This window comes from Choloepus didactylus, chromosome 11 (genome assembly GCF_015220235.1).
Source record: "Choloepus didactylus isolate mChoDid1 chromosome 11, mChoDid1.pri, whole genome shotgun sequence".
Lineage (NCBI taxonomy): Eukaryota > Metazoa > Chordata > Mammalia > Pilosa > Megalonychidae > Choloepus > Choloepus didactylus.
In genome coordinates, this window is record NC_051317.1 from 63,366,746 (window position 1) to 63,392,777 (window position 26,032).

Below are 26,032 nucleotides of genomic sequence, written 5' to 3' on the forward strand. Positions count from 1 at the left end.
AAAATTCCTAGCTAAGATTTAAAAATCTTACTTAATAATTACTATAGACTTTCAAAAACAATAATAGGAATTCATTTGAATTTAATCACTTTAAAAAAGATTTCTAAAAGTCAAATGCTTTTGTTTGGAGAAACATCTTTGAAACATGACATGAACACATAGTTCACAAATATGCTAAGCTATAAAGCCATAAATCATCATGAAAAACTGAAAAAAAAATAGATATAATAAACACAAGGTATCATGAGAGAGCAGAGAGAGAAAGCAGATAGATAAAAGTAGCTTCTCCTGATAAGTGTTGCCAGGAAACAAAACATAAGGTGGGAAGAGGGGAAATCTTTTTATATAGTCCATAGGTATTTAAGATTTCTTTTGGGATCTTCCTAGCATCATGGAATTCTTACAGTTACTGGAAAAAGTGGAAAAATATGGCAAAATTATAATCCACAAACTAACTAGAACTGAGAATTCATATAACAAAAAAGCTGCCACTCACTCTATGCTAAAAGTCTCAACAACTTGCACAAAATATTCAAGCACAAATCTTATGGCTGGGAAGCAAAATTTTGCAAAGGAACAGTTTTAATCAGTAATTACAATTATGGTAAATATATTTATTTAAATGTAACTATATAAAATGTGCAATTATTATGAAAACCTTGACAGATTAGCTCATCTTATTTCTACCTTTTTTTTTTGACATTTCAAAAACTAAAGTTAAGAATCTTCCCTCACCATTTACTATCCTCTCAGACATTTTATAATCCTTCCCATATCAACTAATTTTCAAACCTGTCCTACAAAACATTTCCTCTAGAAATATGCTGTATTTCTTACTTCCCATTCTAATCATATTAAATTTTATAACTAAAATAGTTCCGTCTACTAAGAGCTTACATAGTGTTCATGGCCCTAAAATCCCCAAATAAGTTCATTATAAATTATTTCCAAAAATTAGAAGTCAAAATAACTGTAACGTAAATATTGCCCCAAACACACCTATTTCCCAATCTACCTACCTTCATCACGAACTCTTTCAATATTGAAGGCTCTGCTATGTTGATTCAAGCTTAGCTGCTGTTCATGAAGGTCCACAGGAATGGGGTTTATACCAGTCCCTTCAAGATACAACCTGATTCTCTGCCTCCATAACCACCTTGGAAAAGTGATGGAAAAGCAAGTCATGTCAAGGCAGAATAATTTAAAGTAAGGATTAAGCATTAAAATAATTTCACTAAACTAAAAGAAATTATTAACAAACTAGGTATTCTATGAATAAGTATACCAGAAACATTAAGACCCATAGGTTCCAGATCAAAGACAGATTTAGATGCTTATTTCTCTTTCCAATTATAATGGAAATATTGAATGTGTTTGTACAAAATCTCCCAAGTAATCTGAATAAAAGTCAAACTATTAAGTACTCATTAAATTGAAGATTTTGAGTTAAATATGGCTTGTGTTTTGTTCAGCAACAAATAAAACTAAATATATAATACATACAAAAAAAAAAAAAAAGAAACCACTTCAAAATTAAAATAATATTGTGGTCAGTTCAGTGGTTAGATTAGATAAAAATCCCCTTCCCCAAATTTCATAATGATGATATATATTTTTTTACAATAAAAGGAAAAGAAGATTAAGAAATAACACATATTATAAAACTTAGGTCACACCTAAAAATTTAAATGACACTTCAGGTAAAAGTAAAGAAAAAGAATCAGGTTTAATTGATTTCAAAACCAAAAACTACCATATCAAAAAGCCAGTGGAACAGTTTCTGCTAGATAAGTATACAGAAAATTTACTCCCACTTGGCAGTGATAAATTAGTCATTTCTAAAGGTGCCAAATGTCTGGAATGACTCAAAAACTAAATCATTATTAATAAAATGACTCCAGAGAAATCAAGAAAATATAATACAATTTCATAAATGTCCAAGAAAAAGCTCTCATTCAACTCTAATCCAAGTCAGGAAGTAAAAAGTGGCCCAACTTTGACCATCTAAAATATAATTGGGCAACCCCATCTCTCTTCTTCCCTCTGTTCTCTTTTCCTGACAGTATAACAAAACACTTAAGTAAGAAAGAGATACTGGGAATCTCAGCATGGTTGGAGTAAAAGCAACCTTAGTCATTATTAGGTAGGAGAAAAAATATAAAATCTCAGAGAATTTGCACACCTAAATTTTAGCCAACAGTTTTAACTTTCCACCATCTTCTAGAAGGATGTAACAGTTTTAAGGAAGTAGAGATACAGCCTCTATCACACCGAAGGGGAATAATTGCTACTAGCCTTTATATCATAGGCCAAGTGACATTTTTCAAGGTTTCTATACACAATTCCAATTGGACTAAGAGAAAGTAAATTAGATCTCTTTGTGACTCAGTTGATGCCTTACATTTTACAGCTACAATTATATCTATGGACTAATCCAAACGTTATCTAATTCGCTCTATTTAAAAGCATTTTAATGGCACAAATTTATTAAAATAATTATATAAAAATAAATATTAAGAAATTCCTACCTGAACTCACCACGATAGAACTTCTGTAAGGCTTCTGGGAAGGAATGCGTATATCGAACAGGCAGACATAAATGACCTTCAGACCTTTATTTTAAAATAAGAGTGTGAGTGGTGTTAAGGGGAAAAGAAAAAGAGTGAAAAGAAAAAGAAATATTTAATTCAAAAGGTATCAATGAACTACAAAAGTCAGATAAGAAGCTTTAAAAATGTCTACTCTATCCTTTTTTTCCCACTTTTTTTTATTAGAACAATTGTAGGTTTACAGAAAAATCACACAGACAGTAGAGTTCCCACACACCACCGCTATCCCCAGTTTTGCCTATTATTAATGGTTTGCATTAGGCATTAGTGTGGTACCTTTGTTACAACTGATGAAACAATATTATTATACTATTAACTATAGTCCATAGTTTACATTAGGGTTCATTTTTTGTATAGTTCTATGGGCTATTTAACAGTTTTTATTCTGGTAACATATATACAAACAAAAATTTCCCATTTTAACCACTTTCAAGTATACAATTCTGTGGTATTAATTACATTCACAATATATGCTACCATTACCACCATCCATTACCAAAACTTTTCCAGCACCCCAAAAGATACTCTGTACCCATTAAACATTAACTCCTCATTCCCACTCTCCTACTCCTGGTGGCCTGCTATCTACTTTCTGTCTCTATAAATTTGCATATTCTAGTTATTTCATATAAGTGACATCACAAAATATTTGTCCTTTTTACTGCTGAGTAATATTCTACTGTATGTATATACTATATGCTGTTTTTCCATTTATCTGTTGTTGGACATTTGGGTTGCTTCCACCTTTTGGCTACTGTGAATAACGATGCTATGAACACTGGTATACAAGTATCTGTTTGTGTCCCTGCTTTCAATTCTTTGGGATATATACCTGGAAGAGGGATTGTCAAGTCATATGGTAATTCTACACTTAACTTTCTAAGGAAACACCAAACTGTTTTCCACAGCAGATGTTCCACTTTACCTTCCCAAAAATAATATACAAGGGTTCCTATTTCTCTCTCTCTTTGTATACACTTATTATTTTCCTTTTTTAAAAAATAGCCATTCTAGGGACTCGGGCAAGATGGCGGCATAGAGAGGAGTGGAAGCTAAGTAGTCCCCCTGGAACAACTACAAAAAACCAGAAACAACTAGTAAATAATCCAGAATAACTGCGGGGGGACAAACGAGACCATCCACTCATTGTACACCAACCTGAATTGGGAGGAATGCCCGAGAACACAGCATAAAATCTGTAAGTAAAACCTGCGGAACCAAGTCGTGAGACCCCCTCCCCCATAGCCTGAGCTGCAAAGCCTCATGGTGCCAGAGAGAAGCTCTCTCCCAGCAAGCGAATATAGCTCAGCTGAGCTCCAACTGGGGTTTTAAGTAGCGAGTGTGAACTGCTTACTACAGGTACGCATCCCCAAAAACAGACAGAGGCTTTGGGTGACGACTGACCTGGGAGAGCCGGAGGGTCGCCTTGGACTGGGTCTGAAGGGGACTGTTTCTTTTTTGGCTCAGTGGAGAAAGCCCCAGTCATTTTCAGTTTCCAGGGCTGTGACTCGGGGAAGGGCGGAGACAGCACAAGCAGAGAGCAAGACCATTGAAATGCTAATGACCTCCACCTGGCAGGTCTGTCTTCTCCAGGAGGAAAGGGGTGGGGCCCTTTCCATTCAGAACCAGACCCCAGAGCCTGGGGGAACACGGCCATACCTCCTCACACCAGTCAAGAATTATAGGCTAACAGGCATCACCTACTCGGCAGAAAAGCACAGTGACCTGAGGCACAAAGGGTGGAGCAATTTTCTAAGACACACCCGCAGGTAAACCAGATACTGAATATTCCTTCCCTCTGGGACCTGAACCTGTTCTGGTCTGGGAAAACCTGATTGGGATAACCAAGGAAACCATGCCTAGACAACAGAAAATTACAACCTACACTAAGAAAAACAAAGTTATGGCCCAGTCAAAGGAACAAACGTACACTTCAACTGAGATACAGGAATTTAAACAAATAATGCTAAATCAGTTCAAAAAGTTTAGAGAAGATATTGCAAAAGAGATAGAGGCTGTAAAGGAAGCACTGGACATGTATATGGCAGAAATCAAAAGTTCAAAAAAACAACTAGAAGAATCTATGGAAATGAAAGGCACAACACAAGAGATGAAAGACACAATGGAAACATACAACAGCAGACCTCAAGAGGCAGAAGAAAACACCCAGGAACTGGAGAACAAAACACCTGAAAGCCTACACACAAAGGAGCAGATGGAGAAAAGAATGAAAAAATATGAGCAACGTCTCCGGGAACTCAAGGATGAAACAAAGTACAAAAATGTACGTATCATTGGTGTCCCAGAAGGAGAAGAGAAGGGAAAGGGGCAGAAGCAATAATAGAGGAAATAATTAATGAAAATTTCCCATCTCTTATGAAAGACATAAAATTACAGATCCAAGAAGCGCAGCGTACTCGAAACAGAAGAGATATGAATAGGCCTACGCCAAGACACTTAATAATCAGATTATCAAATGTCAAAGACAAAGAGAGAATCCTGAAAGCAGCAAGAGAAAAGCAATCCATTACATACAAAGGAAGCTTAATAAGACTATGTGCGGATCTCTCAGCAGAAACCATGGAGGCAAGAAGGAAGTGGTGTGATATATTTAAGATACTGAAAGAGAAAAAACGCCAACCAAGAATCCTGTATCCAGCAAAGCTGTCCTTCAAATATGAGGGAGATCTCAAAATATTTTCTGACAAACAGACAATGAGAGACTTTGTGAACAAGACACCTGTCCTACAGGATATACTAAAGCGAGCACTACAGGGTGATAGAAGACAAGAGTGCATGGTTTGGAACACAATTTGGGGAGATGGTAGCACAACAATGTAAATACACTGAACAAAGGTAACTATGAATATGGTTCAGAGAGGAAGGTGGGGAGCATGTGAGACACCACAAGAAAGGAGGAAAGATAAAGACTGGGACTGTGTAACTTGGTGAAATCTAGAGTATTCAACAATTGTGATAAAATGTACAAATATGTCTTTTACGAGGGAGAACAAGCAAATGTCAACCTTGCAAGGTGTTAAAAATGGGGAGGCATTGGGGGAGGGATGTAATCAGCATAAACTAGAGACTGTAACTAATAGAATCATTGTATTATGCTTCCTTTAATGTAACAAAGGTGATATACCAAGGTGAATGCAGATAAGAGGTGGGAATAGGGGAGGCATGTTAGACACCTGACATTGGTGGTATTGTCTGATTCTTTATTCTACTTTGATTTAAGGTTATTTTTCCTTTTGCTGTTTCCTAGCTGTCATTTTTTTTTCCTCTTTCTTTTGCCTCTCTACCTTCTCTGACTCTCCCTCCTGCCTTGTGGAAGAAATGTAGATGCTCTTATATAGATAGTGGTGAAGGTAGTGAACACATAAATGTATGACCATGCAGAAAACCATCAATTATTTACTTGGGATTATTTTTTAAAAAAAAGTGGGTTGCTGACAAAACCTCGAGGGCAATATACTGGGTGAAATAAGCCAGACACATTAGGACAATTAATACACGGTCTCACTGACAGGAACTAATTATAATATGTAAACTCATAGACATGAAATATAAGGTACCAAGATACAGGATGAGGCTTAAGAATGGGGGGTGGTTGTTTAATATGAGGAGAATGTTGAATTAGGATGAACTCAAATGTTTGGAAATGAACAGGGTGTTGGTAGCAAGATGTGAGAATAACTAACAGCGCCGAATGGTGTGTGAATGAGGTGGAAAGGGGAAGCTCGGAGTCATATATGTCACCAGAAGGAAAGTTGGAGGTCAAAAGATGGGAATGTATGAAACTGAATCCTGTGGTGGGCAATGCCCATGATCAACTGTACAAATACTAGAAATCACTTCCATGAACCAGAACAAATGTATGACAATACAATTAGAAGCTAATAATAGAGGGGCATATAGGGAAGAACTATATACCTATTACAAACTATATACTACAGTTAGTAGTATTTCAACATTTTTTCATAAACAGTAACAAATGTACTATATCAATACTACGAGTCAACAATTGAGGGGGGTTGGTTAGGGATAGTGGAGGATTAGAGTTTCCTTTTCTTTTTTTCTTTTTGTATCTTTCACTTTATTTCTTGTCTGGAGTAATGAAAAGTTTCTAAAAATTGAACAAAAATTAAGTGTGATGGATGCACAGCTGTATGAGGGTACCCAGGGGCAAGTGATTGTACATTTTGGAACTTTGGATAATTGTATGGTATCTGAACAATCTCAATAAAAATGAAAAAAAAATAGCCATTCTAGTGGGTGTGAAATGGTATCTCATTGTGGTTTTGATTTGCATTTCTCTAATGGCTAATGATGTGGAGCATCTTTTCATGTGCTTATTGGCCATTTGTATATCTTTCATGAGAAATGTCTTCTCAAGTCCTTTGCCCATTTTAAAATTGGATTGTCTTTTTGTTGTTGAGTTGTTCCAAATTTCACTTTTGTGCCTCAAAATTGTCTGTACTTTTAACAAGAACAAAAAGACCAAATAGAAATAGTAGTCTACATACTGCTTTAATTCCATAACATACCATTATATTTAAGTTTCCACATTATAATGAAACCAAAACTTCTAGCAAAGCTGCCAAGATTGATTACTCTGTAAAGTTATCTAGTGGTATAGTGACATTTGCATTTTACCTTTAAATTATTTAACTACTAACTTTGGGCAAGTCACTTTAGCACTAGGTTCCTCATCTCTAAAATTGTAATAAAACCGTCAATCTCAAAGGGTTATTCTGAGGCTTCAATCGAACTATTTATATGAAAGTGTTTTGAACGATAAATCCCTTTTTAAATGTCCTTTAAGATAACCTGAGTCACTTAAAACAGAACTGACAAATCTTATTACTATGTAATTCTTCATTATTCAAATGTATAAAGATGAACTCCATCAAGGTATTCACAGCCTGATGAGAAGACAGAAATAAAAAACAAATAATTGCAAATAACAAGGTAGAAAGATTGCCTAAACATTGCTCTAGAAAGATGACAATAAATGGCACCTAAAGTGAGGAAAGGTGTCAAAAAAGCTCAGTCATCATTTACATAATGCTTCAATCTTGAAGGAAAGGCTGAGGGCAGTCTTGGCAAAATAAACTCTTGATAATAAAGTGTAAACTACTTTGTAAGTTTCAAGAGCAGAGAAGAAGGTTTTACAAAGCTGTGACTAATCAACAGTTTCTCTCTCTTACAGGGTCAACATTGAGGTTAAGAAAGAGCAGGACCTGTATGTATACATATTTAATATAAGTCATTTAAATCTTACATTCATTATAATATTTTAAACAGTGCTAAGCATGCAAAAGGTATCAAAAGTAATTGATAAAACAATACCTGCTGAGATCAACTGCATGTCTAAAACACTTTAGAGAAGAGGAAAGAGCTCTCATGAACTTATACTTAGATGTTAGCTAGGGCTACAGGCATCTGAATGCTTGACTTGGGCTAGAAGATTCACTTCCAAGGTGGCTCACTCACATGGCTGGCAGACTGGTACTGGCTGGTGATGGGAAGCCTCAATTTCTTTCTGCAGGTCTTCTGGGTGTTCTCACATCATAGTAGCTGACTTCCCCCAGAATGAATAGTCCAAAAGACCAGTGCAGAAGCTGCAATACTTTTTATGACCTGGACTGGGAAGCCAGACACTGTCAAACCATACTCTATTTGTCCCATAGGACAGGCCTGATTGAATATGGTACAGGGACAGAAGATCACATAAAGGTAAAAATAATACTAGGAAGCTATCTTAGAGGTTGACTACCACATACCCTCCATCCCATTTTGAAACTTAGACACTCAAATGTCATAATTACTTACCAGGCTTAGTAAAATGGGTGCAGAATAGAGAGGAAGCAGACAGAAATCACATATTTAATTAATATTTGTCTGTGTGAGTATACCACCTTCAAAGTGGATCCTCCAGCTGACAACTGACTGTAATCTCATCAGAGATCCCAAGCCTCAACCACCCAGCCAAACTGCTCCCAAATTCCTGACACAGAGAAACCATGAGAGATAATGAATGACTATTACTGTTTTAAGCCTCTAGGTTTGGGGATTATTTGGGCTTTTGCTAAGCAATACAAAGGAAAAGAAACTTAAACTGGACATTAACTTCTGGGCTTATTTAGGGATTGTGAGGGACCACGGTGCTTAAGAAAGTCAGGCAACCTGAATTATAGAACAAATTAGGAGGCCTAATACATTTCTGCTTGAAAGCAAAAAGACAAACCAAAGGATTTCCAAAACCTATTATTGTGGGTAGAAAACAGAGAAAAGGGATAGCTGTTAATACCCTCTGATTACCAGTTTCAAAATCTCCTTAAGGTTATGAATATTAAACTAGCTTTTTACAGGAAAATGTATTTCAGTAAACAGCATAAAATATCACTAAAGTTAAATAAAGAATCTCTTACCTAAATGATATAAAAATAAGTCATTAAGAAGTTCTAAAATCCACACGCAATGACATTGAAGGCAATCAAAAATTAATTAATTACTGAACTAATGATCTTAATTACTTAGACTCAGAAATATTTACTCAGCAGAGCTGGAGTCCTAGCCCTGATCCCTAAGTTCATTTAATGCATCAATCATTTCTCAAATGCTTATTGCCTACCAACTATGTGTAAAACTATGCTAGTGATATTAATATTAAAATATGAGACCCTATACCAAAAGATTTTACATTGTAACAGAAGAGACAATCAATCAAGAAGAAAACATATAGGGATAAGTGCCATCAGTACAGTATATCTTGGTCAGAGCCCAGAAGAGGCATCAGAGTCTTGAATGAACAAGAACTATATAAGTGAATGAGGGGGATAAGGGCACTCTAGGCAGAAGCACTTTCAAAAGATGAGAAGAACATGGGCCTTCTGGAGAACTCTCGCTTACTCTAGTCTTTCAAATCATGAGCTATCTTAACAACAACAAAGCTCCATGACAGAGCCAAATCCAGAATCAATGGTGTTAGCGGGTGCCCATATATGTACATTTTGCACTTAAGAACAGTCTTTAGGAAGGATCCTAGGTTGTTCCTAGCAAGGTTTCAGATTTTTTTTTTAACTGAAAAATGTATAGTACCTATGGGTAAATGAGGACGATGAAACTAGCAAAGTAGACAGGCAATGATGGTGAAAGATCATACATATATGTGCTAAGGAATTTGCAGTGTATCCTAAAGGTCATGGAGAAACCTTTAAAGATTTTTATTAAGGAGTAGACATAATCAGATTTGCATTTTAGAAAGAAAACTAAGTCAAAGTATGAAGGATGGATAGGAAGGAGCAAGACTGAAGGCTATTGCAGAACTGTAAACAACAATTTATAAAGGCCTGAGCTATGTTTAGTGGTAGTAAGGATGGCAAGAGATTGAGTCAAAGGTAGGATCCCAAAATTTGATGAGGGGGTTTGGGAGAGGTAACTTTGCCTTCAACAGAAGTTATGATGCCATTCATCAACAATGGTGGGGGGCAGGAGATAAGATTTTTGTGGATACACTGAGTTTTTAATGCCACTGGATACATCCAAGTGAGGTCAGTATGTCTAGAATAACATGAGGAAAAGGAAAAATAAGAGAAGATAAGGACAGAGAATAGGCAGTGGTCAGAAAATATAGAGACTTGTAAGTCGTAAGGTGATCAACTGTCTCGTTTGCCTAAGACAGAAGATTTTCCCAGGTAAGAAGGAAAAAGGATAATAGCCAAGAGAGAGACACAGGGTAAAGGATTTATTAAATTTTCTTGTAAGATGGGAGTCTTGAACAGTTTATGAGCTAAAAGGAATCATCTGATAAGAGAGAGAGAAAAAAGGGAACAAATGATAGAACAAGGTTTTTTTGAAGGGGAAGAAAAGTTGACGAAGTTCTAATTCACTGGCTTCCATTTCCTCTATTAGAAAAGATGAAGGTTTATTGAAAGAGAAAGGAAAGAGGAAGCAAGAAATAGACAAAAGTTGAAGAACCACAGTTGAAATAGCCTCTGCAAGACAAGATGACTACGACCACACAGAAAGTTTCCTGAGCAACTCTAAGGGTCCAGTTCTAAACTGAAAGCACTGCCAAGGCCAAATATGTATGGGTTTGTTTTCCCCCAGATGTAGAAATGATGATGGTCAGACTAATTTGGGACTGGGTAGAAGGATAAAGGTACAAAATATTTAAGAAATTGTCAAGAAAATGAATGAAATGAGGGAGAATTAAGTGAAAAAAAATAGAGGGAATCTAAGTACTAACAGTCAAAGGGCAGATTTACTGGAAGTGAGGGAATAAGGCTGCTATTAAGGTGGGAGGTTATTGTCAGAGTGGAATTAAGAGATGCAGAAAATTCCAGATAATTATAAAATCCAGGCATGGTCATAGCCATGGGTGGCTGGAATAGAATGAGGTCAACGAAACTTAGAAAGGGGGAAGAGAAAAAAGTGACAATAGAGCTTTGGATAGGTCTGTTCATTAACTCAATGAAGTCATCTAGAAAATCAGTGGAGGCATAACCAGGAATGTAGATGAGAGTCATTATGGAAAAGTACAAGATGGAACATTAGCACCTAAGCACACTTCGGCAACACCAAAAGTTCCCAAAATTCACTTGGGTCAAGGGCTCAGGTCTATTCTGCCACAAACCCACCTCCCAAAGTACCTGGGCAGCTCAAATATAAGAACTGGTCTATCTCATGTCCTAATTTTCTACCACCAACACCAGCTAGATGCATATATATTTCTCATGCCTAAACTAGCTAACATGTCCTTGAAAACAACTACATAGAAGAGAACCCTATTAAAGGGAGTGATCAATTCTGCATGCCCAAAATATTTTGGGAACATGGTTCTAATGTTCATGGTAACCAGGAGCAATGATGATTCCACTTAAAAATCATGGCACCATAGTAAACTGCCTCTTGCAACAGAGCCCAGCTATGTTACTATGATAAAGAAAATAAAGAATAGCATCTAAATTGTAAAATTTATCATAAATAGATAAGATGCAAAGCAAAACAGAAATGTTTGTATGTACATCATACATTAAAATATATATAAATACATTTATATATAACATATGTAAATATATATATATACATACATATATATATACACATACATATACATACATATATATATATATATATATATATATATATATATATGTGTGTGTGTGTGTGTGTGTGTATATATATGTTTTTCCTTACCGTTCTGGATCAGTGTTTACTCCAATAACTGGTTTAAGTCTGTCCAGGACCTTACTTGCAGCCAGAAGCATTGTGCCATCACCTAAAGGACATAAGAAAAAATTAACCAGATTTGTTATAAAACACTAATATTTTTGTTTCAATAATCACACCCCAACCTGAGGACTGCCATAATCTAGCCCCTTGCCACTGTTCCTTTCTATTCTCTCTCCCATTCTACTCTAGGATTTCTCAACAGCGGCAAGACTGATATTTGAAGCCAGATAATTATTTGTTGTAGGAAGGCTGTCATGTACATTGTATGATATTTAGCAGCATCCTTGGCTTCTACTGCTAGATGCCAGTAGCAATCCCCCCTCCACTTATGACAATCAAATATGTCTCCAGACTTTGACAAATGTCCCCCAGAGGCAACATTACTCTCAGGTGGGAACCACTGCTCTAATCCTATCACTTCCTATTTGCCAAACCTCTTCCCTTCTCCCATAGCAGTCCAAATTCATAAATTACTTTAATGAGAATATACCTCAAGTGTCCAACTTTGGATAGCAAATGCTATCAATTTAAAGCTTTAGAAACAGTGGTCACTAACTAAATAATAAAGCTCAGAAAAAAAAAGTATAAGTATATTGGGGCTAGAGAGGTATGGATCATACGTAATCTCACTAAACTCTATTAACTTCAACTTTTTTTTTAAGACTGACAATAATAAACCAAAATACAATTACAACTAAGCCTTTGAATCATATTTGAAATTAAATGCATACCACAAATATTCAGAGAAATATTCACACTGGTATCTCATAGTAACATGATTCACACGTAAAATGTTGTACAAAGCAGTTCAATGTTAAAGCTGATTCTAAAATCCAGGTTTTCTTATGGTAAGACTTTTCTTATGGTAGGACTCTGAAGGCTTCATTATATAGCTAGACCCCAGAGTAATTGGAAATATGTGTATTAAAGAACATTTTCATATCCCAGCATCTTTATCTCTGTAAAACTATTACCTCCTGCAGCTATGACAGCATCTGCCCATCGAACAGTCTCTTCATTATATTCTCTCCTCTTTACTAGACGAACCTCAATTCCCTCATTTCTAAGACAAAAAAGTAAAGGTTATATAAAATTATTACTAATGACATACATGTTAGGGGTATGTTTACTGAGAGGTGAAATATCACAAAGGCGAAGTAAAAGAAATAACTTTGTTTTGTAAATAAATTTATGTTTAGCTTTGTATGTTAGCATCATCTTTCATTTAATTACAATAGTCAATTAACTATAATAGATCAGGAAGCATAGGAATAAACTGAAAGCTACTGACTACCCCCAAATCTCCATATGCTTTAAAAACATTTTTTAATAGATGCTATCAAATACTAATGCTGATTGGTTAGAATTCCATTTTATTTACCCTACTCCTACTGATGCTAAAATTCATTAATACAAAAATAAAAATGGTCCAAAAAACTAACAACCAAAGAGAAAATTTTTTAAAATTGTAAAACTGAAGCTATTATTTTAAATCCAACAAATATTCATTGAGTGTCAAGACACTGAAACAGTGACAAAAATACTTTCAAACTTGCATGTTCTCACACTGATTTGCTTCTAGACAAATAGATTTATTCACTGATTGCATTTAGTGCTGAATTAACTTATTATAATAAAAATTTTACATATTCAAAGAACATTACAATGAACATCCATATAATCCCTATTCTGTTTAACAAATAAAACATTATATGTGTAGTTGAAGCCAACTGTGTAAACGCTGTAGTAAAGACACTTTGTCTAGCAGACCAAATAGTAACTGAAAATACCTGGAAAATTTTCATTGAGTACAATAAAAATTTCCTTAGAAATGTAATTAATCTTCTGAAAATGATTTTATAATAGAAAACTTCACTAAACATCTAAGGCTTAGCTGATAGTAAAAAAAACAAAATAGAAGTCCTGAATATAAAAGCCATCCACAAGATGATCCCATAAGACTTACCGTAAACTATCTAGAATATGCTCCACATTTTTGGTGTGAATATGATGTCGTTCAAGCAATCCATTGTAACTAGAGCCTTTCAATGCAAGCTATATTAAAATAAAACAAATTTTGCTTTAATATATTGATAGAATATATATATTATGTTATAAAATATAATAAAAGAAAAAGCCCTATATGAAATAGAATTATGGTGTTTTTTTCTAAAGGTACATCTTAATGACTACTTGTAAAATCTGCAAGCTCAAATTCAACTTTATAGAAAGTGTGATTTCAAAAAATCATAATTTGGTTTTAATACCAAATACAGCATTAAATTTCCTGGATCCTGTAGTAAATAGGATCTCAAAATTTATGTATTTTATGGCTTGAGTGTTTTTTTAAGACATTGTAACATATTGCATATGGCTACTTGAAGGTTAAAGATAAATTAATATTTTAAGAAGCAGTTAGATGACCTTTGTTCCACTTGGATTCACAGCTCTCCTAGTTCAAATTTTATAAACTCTACTTGGAATTTACCTATGCAATCCAAAGGGTTTGTTAGCTACCCAGAGAATGGATAATTTTTAAATACAAAGAATTATTTCTTCTGGTTGATTGGAATGATATTTTATAACTATACCATTAATAGTCTCATTTTAAAGTACATGTCTTCTAAATCCATAAAGCAAAATATTTGCTAGAGAGAAGTTCAGAAATATCCTCAATGAGGAAATTTGCCTCCTAGAGTAAATGCTAGATTTCAAAAGCATGATATTTTCTTTCCTCCCCCAAATTCCCTATATTTTGTCTCTTTGTGATATAACAGTTTGTACCCCAGAAAATCATGTTCTTAAAGTTAACCCATTCCTGTAGGTGTAAACCCATTGTAAGTAGGACCTTTGGATTAGGTTACTTCAGTTAAGTCCCAGAGTGGGTCTTAATCAATTTACTGGAGTCCTTTATAAAGAATACGAATACAGAGAGGAAAAAAAAAAAAAAGAAAAAGCCAAGGAAGCAAGAAGCTGAAAGCAAGGAAACCCAGAAGAGAAAGAAGAGATTAGCAGATGCCAGTATGTGCCTTGCCATGTGACAGAGGAGTCCAGGATAGCTAGCAGCCCGTGTTCAGGAAGGGAGCATCGTCTGGATGCCTAGATCTGGACATTTTCACAGCTTCAAAACTGTAAGTCTGTAAGCTAATAAATTCCCATAATTAAAGCCAACACATTTCATGGTATCTGCTTTGAGCAGGTTAGCAAACTAAAACAACACATAATTATTGGACTTCACCTTTCATTGCCCATGGAGATAGATTTTAACAGGGAAGTTTTTCTAGCAACACTAAAATTCCTGAAATTCCAAATCTAAATACAAAGTTCACTTAGAATAAGAATACTTAACATTGGAACAGAAATGTTGTTCCATAAATTCTTATTCCCACTCAAAATTCTTCTGTTAAATTAATTCTCTATTAACTCAAGCTCAGTGCTTTCATTTAGCGAATATAAGTCCCTGAATTAAGCTTCATTAACATGAACTGGATAAGCATTTAAGGAAGTCACTAAATAAAAACCATCAATTGGAAAGTCTTAAATCCCTATTCAACTGGATCTTATTTTAAAAAGCATAATATTCAAAAGCTGGCAAGAATTTCTAGTTACATCCCTGAAAATAACATGACTTCAAAAATGTTTAAATAGTCTAATCAATCAAAAACAAAAGCATACAAATTCTTGTAAAATGTCTTACAATTAAAAGGTTAAAGAAATTATTGAATTTCGAACAGCCTCAGTTCTGAATGCTATATAACAGTAAGGTATTAGCAAGAAAGTCTTTAGTATTTTCTTTTTATTTTTTTTTCCAAAAAGCATATGTTAATTGTCCTCTCCACTCAAAAATTAACCAGGATACCTAGAAAAAAGCAGTGTGAATCCAGAAGATCTATAAAAAGACACATTTCAGTATAAGCAAAAAATTCTCCTTCAAAACCTCCAAAAGCCAACATCACTTCTCCCCAGGCAGAGTGAAAAGAAAAAAAAGGGGATTTTGAATGGACAGAAATATATCATATTTTAAGATTAGATGAGACAGCTATGCTATTTTCTAAATGGTCTACAATATACTATTAAAGTATCTCAGACATTTTTCCTTGACCAAAACTGAGTTTATTACAAACACAAATTTCTAAAATGTGTTTTACTAATCAGTTAGGTATTCCTATTTTTTGCTCCATTTAATTTCCATGAAAGTTCAATTAAAGAAGGAAACAGATCTTCTTTACACAAACTTTTGAGACAGTGACAGTTTGGTATATAAACCCAATAGGCATAATTTAACTTCTTCTAGAAACATACACACTTATAAACTACATAATACAGGAAATGTTGCTCAAATTGCCTTAAAAGGGTTACTGGCACCAAATTAACAGGTAGAAAATAAACTACGCACCTGGTATGGTAAGTGAACCCAAACTATCTATCGAGATCTACTTGATAGTTATCTTGGATAATTACTACCTACCTTCTCCTTGGCTCTGAACTTTACTTTCTCCATCATTCTCTGCTTCACACTTCTGCATTCCTCTTTTTTATTTTTTTTTTAATTTTTATTTTTTTAATCTTAGTTAAGATTTATTTCAATGTTTGGAAACATTCAGACTAATCAAAATGGTACTACTGTATAATTTCTTAAAATACATAAATACTTCATATAAAACTTTTGAAAATGTTGATACTGTCAGATTTTCAAAAGCAATGGCTATTTAAAAAACACAAGGCAACAATAAAATATCAAAGAACTTTCATATATTTATGACGACATATTTAGCAGCAAAATAGTCAAAATAAACACAAATCTGTTTTTATACCTTGCATGTTTAACTCTGCTTCACCAAAAGCACAGATAATTGAGGCATCTTTTGTTCAAGTATTTTATTTCTAACATTAAATTACATTTTCTAAATATTTTTATAAAGGAATGAAAAATGCCACAAACTGCTGTTTGCCCCAAAGTCCTACAGCATAAAGTAAAATACAGCCAACTGAACTTATCCATGTTTCCCCCTAATTGAATGTGACTTTTAGATGTTTTTCTATATACTTTATTCTAATCCATTTATACAGATTAGGGAAAACTGATTTATGATGAGCTGTTTTCATCTTTAAAAAATTATGTTCTATATACTGCCCCTCCTTTCCAGCAAATCCAGTGCTAAAGAGAACAATGATGCAATGTACTATTTCAGGGGACCAAAGCAATCTGTAGCCTTAATTTCCCAAATTTCAATCTCAAATTTTTGCCTACATAAACAAAAAGAACTCAAATGGCCAAAAAACACAGTTAGTAGGAAGTAAAATGTATGAGATGAAGATTATTTAACTAGAATTTAATTATTTACGCTTTCCCCCCAAGCTACAGGCACTCTTTAGACTGGCCTTAAACACACACAACTACAGAGTTTAGATTTTTTTCAGGGACTTAATCAAACGAAAAATAAATAACTTTCGAGCTCTTTCCTAGTTGAATTGGCTCTTAAATATTTTCAAGGGAGGGGAATCCCAAGGGTTTTGTTTTCTTTAAGAAACTGGCATATATAAATGAACTGTTATATGCGCAATTAAATCTTGTAACCCAAAGAAGTTTTTTTTCCTAAAAGTGAAATGCATATATCTATGGCCATCACTGTTCATATGGTGAAAGGATGGAATGGTAACGACAGAGTCAATCTCTTGTAAGTGTACAGCTGACAGCTAATCTAAATGGAAAAAACAAAAAACAAAAAACAAAAAACTCGACACTGACAATCATTTTAAAGGAAGAAAGAACCACTCAAGAAAAATGCTGAAGAACAAGAATATCTCCTTTTAAAAAGGAGACAAGTGTTATCCAGCACAAAAATGAGGACTACAGATTTGAAAAACATTCATTTGTCTTTGTCTTAAAATACAAACAAAAAATACTGGAAAGAGGAAGTCAAGACAATTTAGAATTGAGGCAGGTCTATGTAAAAATAGAACAGAGTACAATGATTTCACCTCATGAAGGACATGACTGAAATGAAATTTCACAAGTCTTTATAATAAAATATATTAATTTGAAAAAAAAATCAATGCACAATTATCAAAAATACAAAGTTTTGGATTTTTCCTCTTAGGTTTATAACAGACTACCAAACCTGTTTTATGCATTAACTTCCACAAGCCTACTCTGTTTAGCAGCACATGCTATATACAAGTACATACATACATACTGGTATTTTACCATGAGAATCATATACTCATCTCAAACTAGTGATATGCCCTTCACCCACACTTACATATGTTGTATTTTCATCAAAAGAAACATAAGACCTTTCTAAGTGATGCATTTTGGAAAGCTTTGAAAGAGTTTTTAATCAACATATAACATAAAAAAGAATCTTGATTTTTAAATGAAACCTTTTTAGTATTGTGGCATGATGGTTTTAACAGGTGAAGCATAAATATAGTAATTACATTGCACTGTTTAAACTAATTCACAGCTATAGGAAAATGATTTAATTTTAAAATACAGCCAACATGAGACTGTGTAGTTATGAGCAGTGAAATACTAGAAAATAGTGAATGAATAAATAAGATAATTTATCAGCAATGGCCATTCATTATTTTGATTTTAGGAACCTGGAAGAAATTGTCTCCTTTAAGTTTCAAATGTTCTGATAATTCTAGTCATTTCTTAGCTTCCTCAATACCACCTTGAATTGCTGAAATAAGTGACTCTAAAGAATCAAAGTTCTTTCCTGGTCTGATGTAGCCAACAATGACCACATTGAGCATTTCCCCACAGAAGTCCTCTTTGAAGGTATATACAATATGAGTTTACATGGACTTTCTCCTATTCTTGTAGTATGGGTTCCATCCTATGCTCACCACCATCTTATGGACAGCTCCACTTCCAACAGTGGCTCAACCATAATAAATGCTGGTGGATCTATCAGCTGGAAGATTACCTACAACTTGCTCAGGAAAGTTAGCAGTGGGGATGCCCAGCTGCTTGGAGCTGCGACCGAAGCCCCGCACCACTTGGCCGTGGCAGAAGTAGGGCAGGTGTCTCATGACGCCACCCGTCTGCGGCCCGGTGTCCAAGCCAGTCTACGCTTCTGTCAGGGTTGCTGTCTCGGCGGTACCTAGACCCTCCCGGACCAACTGGACAACTCAGGAGGGAGCTTGGTCGGTCCGCTGGTTGGCTCCGAAGACCTGCCCTGTTGGGTCCCTCTCACCGCAGCGGCGGCGGAAGTAGGTCCTGCATTCCTCTTTTTAATTCTTTTTACCTCTTTCCTTATATGTTAATATTGTTCAAGGTTCCACCCTGGCTTTCTTATCTGCTCTCCTTTCATTTTCCCTGGGTTATCTCCCCACTCCAGGGACTCAAGCCACCAAGTATATGCCAGTGACCTCAAAATCCATACTACTGGCTCAAGACTCCATGAGCTACCGGCTCAACATTTCAAAACCCTACCTTTACATCACCTGCAGGTAGTATAAGTACCTCTCCCCCAAATCACCTAAAACTAATTATATCAAACTTGATGTTCTGAGTCCCATATAATCAGTTAATAAACCACTACTTATTTAGTCAAGAGAATAAAAACCCAGGTGTCACCTTTAATTCTCCCCTCACAATCTCCACAGGTGAAGTCCAACAATTATATGTGTAAACTGTTTCTCCAACCTGTGTCCTTTACATTCCTAATCCCACTGCTTGAGTTCAGGACCCCATCAATTCTTATCTGGATTAATGCAACAGTTTGCTTCCAGAATTCCTAAAATAGTTCCTTCTTTAAAAGCCTTTGACTAAATAGAACATCTGGAGAGACAATCAATAAGGAAATGGAGGACCTGAAAAATACTATAACCAACTAGACTTAGCAGACACATACCAAGCACTCTTCTAACAACACCAAAGTACACGTTCTTCTTAAGTATTCACAGATCATTCTCTAGATTTGTGTTAAGTCACAAATCAAGTCTTAAATAAATTTTAAAGAACTGAAATCATGCAAGGTATTGTCTCCAACCACAACAGAATGAAGCCAGAAGAGCAAGAAATCAGTAACAGAGGGAAAATGGGAAAATTCAGACATGGATATTAAACAACCAATGCAGCAAAGAAGAAATCAAAAGGGAAATTAGGAAGTATCCTGACATGAATGAAAAGGAAGAGATAACATACCAAAACTTATAGGATGCAGCAAAAGCAGTGCTGAGAGGGAAATTTATAGCCTTAAATGCTTATATTAAAAAAAAAAAAAAGAGAGAGAGAGAGGGATCTCCAATCAGTAACTTAATCTCACAACTGGAGGAACTAGAAAAAGAAGTACAAACTAAACCCAGAGTGAGTAGAAGAAAGGAATTAATAGATTACAGTGGTGATAACAAAAATGAGAATAGAAAAATAATAGAGTCAATAAAACCAAAAGTTGGTTCTTTGAAAATATCAATAAAATTGACAAACTTTTAGCTAGATCAACAAAGAAAAAAAGAGAAAGGACACAACCAAAAAAAAAACAAAAAACAAAAAAACTTAGAAATGAAAGAGGAGACAATAATAATAATAACCTTAAAGAAATAAAAAGGATTCTACCTGGATATTATGAACAATTGTATGCTAATTAGATAACCTAGAAGAAATTAACAAATTCTTAAAAACACACAAATTAAGTAAATTAACTCAAGAAGAAACAGCAGATCTCAGCAGATCTATAATAAATAAACTGAATCAGATATTTGCACACCGATGTTCATAGCATCATTTTTTGCAATAGTCAACAGGTAGAAGCAACCCCAATGTCCATCAGCAGATGAATGGATAAACAAAATGTGGTATAAACATACAATGGAATATTAGCCTTAAAAAGGAATGACATTCTGATAACATACCACATGGATGAACCTGCAGGCATCATGTTGAGTGAAATAAGCCAAACAGAAAGGACAGATATTGAATGATTCCACTTACATTAAATAGTTATGCAAACTCATAGGGAAGGATAATGGATTACAGATTACAGAGGTGGGGGAGGGAAAATGAGAAGTTAATACCTAATGGGTGTAGGGTTTCTGTTTGGGGTGATGGGAAAGTTCTGGTAATGGATGGTGTTAAAGGCAAAACAACACTGAATGAGATTAATACCACTGAGTGCCATGCTTGGGAGTGGTTGAGATGGGAAAGTTTATGTTGTATATACGTTTTCACAATTATGAAAGAGAGAGAGACTAAAGAAACAATGACAACTAAATGGAATATATGATCTTGGACTGGACTTAATAATGGAGGAGAAAATTCCCAAAAGGACATTACTGGGACATATGAAAAACTGGAATATAGACTGTAAGCTTTATATCAATGCTAAATTTCTTGAACTTCATAATTATACTTGACGTGGTTTACATAAGTGAATATCCTTGTTCTTTTTTAGGAAATACACATGGAAATACCAAGAAGTATAATGTATACAACCTACTCTCAAATGTTTATAAAATAAATAGGAAAATAGATAAATAGATAATAGATGGATTCATCAATCGATAGAACAACAGAGCAAATATAGTAGATTGAACCATGTACCCCAATTTAGACATGTTTTTAATCTTAATCCACATCCCTGTGGGTGTGAATCCATTGTAAATACAATATTTTGAAGATGTTACTTTTAAGTTAAGGTGTGGTTCAACTGAATGAAGTTGGGTCTTAATCCAGATGACTGAAGGCCTTATAAAGAGAAAGAAACCAGTGTGAGAGAGAGCCTTAGGGAGTCAATGGAACATGGATAAGAAAGGAGAGGACACTGGCACATAACATGCAGAGATACAAGCCAAGGAACCCCAAGAATCATGGGCAGCCAGTACCAGAATGCCACAGTGTTTAGAGAGAAAGCAAATCTTCTAGCATCCAAGACCATGAGACGATAAATCCCCATTGTTTAAGCCAGACTATTGTGTGGTATTTGTTATAGCAGCATGGCAAACTAAGATAGCGAGTGTGGCAAAATATTAAAAGTTGGTGGATCTAGGTACCTGGGTAGGAAGTATGTTGGAGTTCTCTGTATGAGTTTTGAATAACTTTTGCAACTGTTCTTTAAATTTGAAATTATTTCAAAATAAAAAGTTAAAAAAAAAATAATTCCTGTCCCTCAACACCACACCAGAAGCCTATAGTAATGATTTTTGTACTGGAGTATGAATGCTGGAGTCTGAGAAAAATTGACCCCATCTCCCCAGCTCCTATGGGGAAAGAAAGAAGGGCTGAGCATGGGCTTTATCTATTGCTAAAAATAAATTTTGAAACCACATGAGATAAAGCCAACTGTTAGCATTATATTAAGCACCTTCAAACATCCAGTTAGTCTACTGTTTAGACTTGTTTACTTCCTCTTGAGCAATCATTTCCAAACTACCCTTACAACCCATTATAGGTTGTTACATTAACTTAATGATCACAATCAGCATTATTTATTATTAAACAGAATACAAAATAAATTACATATAATAAGTCTAAACTGTTTCATGTTATTTTTTAGTTCAAACATGTGTATATATACAGCATCATGATGTAAAATATTTCTTACTGTGGACCACAGCAAAAAAAGTTTGAGTTCTTTTTAATGACTACAAAATGAACTTTCCCACCTCCTTTGCTCTCCCTTCATACACAAATTATTCCTAATTCTCAGTATTTAATTCAAATACCCTAAAATTAAGACACCATTTCACTCTATCATAGTGACAAAAATGTTTACCAACTGCTGATGAGAACATGGGGAATCAGGGGCTCCTACAGTACTGATGGGAATATGTATTTGAAACTTCTACTTCGGAGTGTAATTGAGTGCAATCACTATTTAGTAAAGGTGAAGATGCACAAACACTAGGACAGATTAATTAAATGTCTACTTCCATAAAGAGTTTCCAGAGAAACTCTTTCACATATACACAGAAAGAAATGTATAAATAATGTTAATTGTAGCATCTTTTAAATAGTGGAGCAACTGGAAACAACCTAATTATCCAAACAATGAAATACTAGTTAGCAGTTAAAATGAATTAATATGTATCAATATAGATAAGTTTCAAAACCAATAATGAATGAGAAAAGCAAACCTCTAAAGAGACAAAATATAATACCATTAATGCAACTTTTTAAAAACACATGAGAAAATAGTATATTTGTTTATGAATATAGTCATATTAATAAATGTATAACATATGCATGGAATATCTATGTATACATAAAACAACTTAAGGCTAGTGCTTACCTTTGGAGAGGTACGCAGGGAAAAGGGTTGGAAGGTTAGGGCTTTGGTTGTTGACTATTACATTTCCTTAAAGAAAAATCTGAAGCACATACAGGAAAATACTAATATCTGTTAAGTCTAGGTAATCTTGGATACATAGGTATCGGGTTACTTTCTGAAACTTTCCTATACGTTTGAAATAGTTCACAATTTTAAAAATTTAAATTTTAAAAAGATTACTAAAAGATCTATTTAAAAGTTGAAAAAAATAATTCAAAGATTAAAACACACACACACACACAAGTATACAACTAAACAACCAGAGTTAGGTTCAACAAATCTTGAATTCACTTTAGTGATCTGTCTTAATAAAAGAGGCTACTTTGAAGTGACCAAATCAGCACCATTTTAAGTACGATTTAATAAATGTAACAGTTGCATTTACATAATGATCAGTATTATAGCTGTAAAATTAGAATTAGATTATGCTGCTTTAAATTAAATTATTTAAATTATAGATTTTCTAATTTGATCTTCCCAAAAATTATGTAAAAAAGGAAAACAGGTATTATTATACTTAATTCATAGCTGAAGAGGCTGATAGAGGTTATCTGCTCAAGTTTATAAAGCCAATGCATAGTAGTGCCAGGATCAAAACTCAGATCTTTTGCTCTTAATTTAGGACTTGCCTACTACGTCATGTCCTTGTGGCCATATATTAACGTTTACCAAATGAACCATATATTTTACTCCTATTTGAGCACTGTAAAATACTCATTAGGCCACTAGACCTCAATTATGATGATTAAGTTATACAGGTCAAGATCTATTCTCTTCCTTAAGCCCTAGTTCTACCAACTTTATTAAGAAGAGAGCCAATCAGGCAAACCCTCCTTGAATGCAAATGTTTTACAAAAGGTTGGTCTAATTTCCTGCACAATCCACATCTAGTGGTTTATTATAAAGGCAAAAAAGCATATCATGAATTTTCCTAACGCATGAAATAACTAGCACACTTGCTTACATTTTGAAATACACATTTGTTACATATTAAAAATTTGAATGATAGTGAAATAAAGTCTAAAATCAACTTATACCTAACTAGTTGAAAAGATAATAATATGCATCAATAAACACTTTTTTCCTCAGAGATTAACTCATATAATTAAAAATATGGGAAAAGTGATCACAATGAAAAAATTATACCAATTATAATCTCATGGCTGGCCAGATGTAGTTTTAAAAACCTCTTCCATGCAATCCTAACACACAATGAAGGTTGAAAAACAGGACTCTAGAACATATATTTCAATGACTCTCTAATGGTGGAATTTCAGCTCCTGTGATAGTCAATTCTTTTACACCTTTATGAGTCTCCTATTTAAATGCAAATATTTATGGAAGGGAATATACCGTAAGCCTCTATTTTCCAAGTGGTATTCCACAGGATTTAAAATGTTTCCTGCCAAAAAAAAAAAAAAAAAAAAAAAATACCATGGTCAAATAAAAGTCATCTTTTATTTAGGCTCATGTTTCTCAAACATATTTAACTATGAAACTCCTTTCAAGGAATCCATATTGGTAACCTGTGCCTTAAGCTTTCAGCAGCTAACAGCTTCTGGAAGACCAACAGCAGTAAAGACTCTAGACTGGAAGGAAGCTGGTCTCAGCTTTTTTTTTTTTAAGAAAAAAAGAACTAAAAATGATTTTAGAGAATATCAGAAACAGTTCACCACCTTTTTTAGTGCAGGGGTGGAGAGGATGATAAGATATAGTCTTTGTCCTCAAAAAGTTTACAGTTTAAAGAAGAAAATCATCACAGATTATACTCTAATGTGGAAAGCCTCAAGATACAAGTATTTTAAAGATACAGAGAATACTTTACCCAGCCTTGGTGGCCAGAGAGAGACTCATCAAGGTTATCAGAGATGGCTTCCTGAGGGAGTAATGACTGAGCTTGATCTCAAAGGAGGAGTACAAATTGGCTAGAGGATAGAGTAGAGCATCCAAAGCAAAGGAGGCTGCAAAAGTAAAGACATTAAGGGATGTAAATTAAACCACCCCAAAATATCATTTTTCACCTTCCAAGTTGGCAAAGATCCAAAAGTTTGATAAACTATGTTTGAGAAAACAGGCAACCTCATACATTGCTGGTGAAAGTATATACATGGGTATAACCTCTAAGATGGGGGCAATTTGGCAATATCTATAAAAATTTCAAATGCACATGCCTTTTACTTAGCAATTCCACTTTTAGGTATTCATCTTGGAGCTTGATTCACACATATATCAACTGACACAAATGTTATTCATTGCAGAATGTATTTTATAGCAGAACACTAACACAACCTAAGTGTTAAATAAATTAAGGCAAAAACAAAACAAACAAAAACAGAATGTGGTCACTCTTTATGACCCATATGGACAATCTCCACAAACATTAAGTTGAAAGAAAAAACAAACAAACAAACAAAAACCAAGATGCAGAATAGCTTTTGTAGTATGCTATCATAAAGTAAAAAGGGATGGGACAAAGAGAATATTTCACTGTGTTGACTTGTATGCACAGCTTATTTTTGGAAGGAAACACAAGAAATTGATGACACTAGTTATTTCCAGGAACAAAAACCAAGTGCACAGATGACAGGAATAAGAGAAAGACTTTTCACTGTGCATTCTTCTGTATCTTTTACATTTTGAACCATCTTAATGTGTTACTGATCCATAAATAAATAAGAACAACACAACATCTAATGGAAACTAAAGCAATTTGATATTGTTGGAAAATAAAGTTCAAAACAAGAAGTGATCAGAAATGAAGCCCAAGAGGCAGACAAGTGCCAGTTCATGATGGGCCTTTGTGATATACTTAGGATACTGAACTTTAGCCTACTGCAGTGTTTCTCAAAGTATGATAAGGGAACCACTTGCAAACCTGGGATCTGGTTAAAACTACAGATC

At 34.4% G+C, this 26,032-nt stretch overlaps 1 protein-coding gene and 1 pseudogene across 2 annotated transcripts in view; both read right to left on the reverse strand.

Annotated features, from left to right (window-relative positions):
- NADK2 (NAD kinase 2, mitochondrial) overlaps window positions 1-26,032 on the reverse strand; it is a 60,067-nt gene that overhangs the window by 29,912 nt on the left and 4,123 nt on the right. For both annotated transcript variants that reach the window (XM_037799156.1, XM_037799157.1), the window contains exons 2-6: window positions 13,819-13,907; window positions 12,827-12,915; window positions 11,817-11,898; window positions 2,529-2,612; window positions 1,020-1,156 (exon numbers count right to left, since the gene is read on the reverse strand). In XM_037799156.1, coding sequence (XP_037655084.1) covers window positions 1,020-1,156; window positions 2,529-2,612; window positions 11,817-11,898; window positions 12,827-12,915; window positions 13,819-13,907 — 481 coding nt within the window. The remainder of the gene's footprint in view (window positions 1-1,019; window positions 1,157-2,528; window positions 2,613-11,816; window positions 11,899-12,826; window positions 12,916-13,818; window positions 13,908-26,032) is intronic.
- Window positions 16,562-19,915, reverse strand: LOC119506180 (annotated as a pseudogene).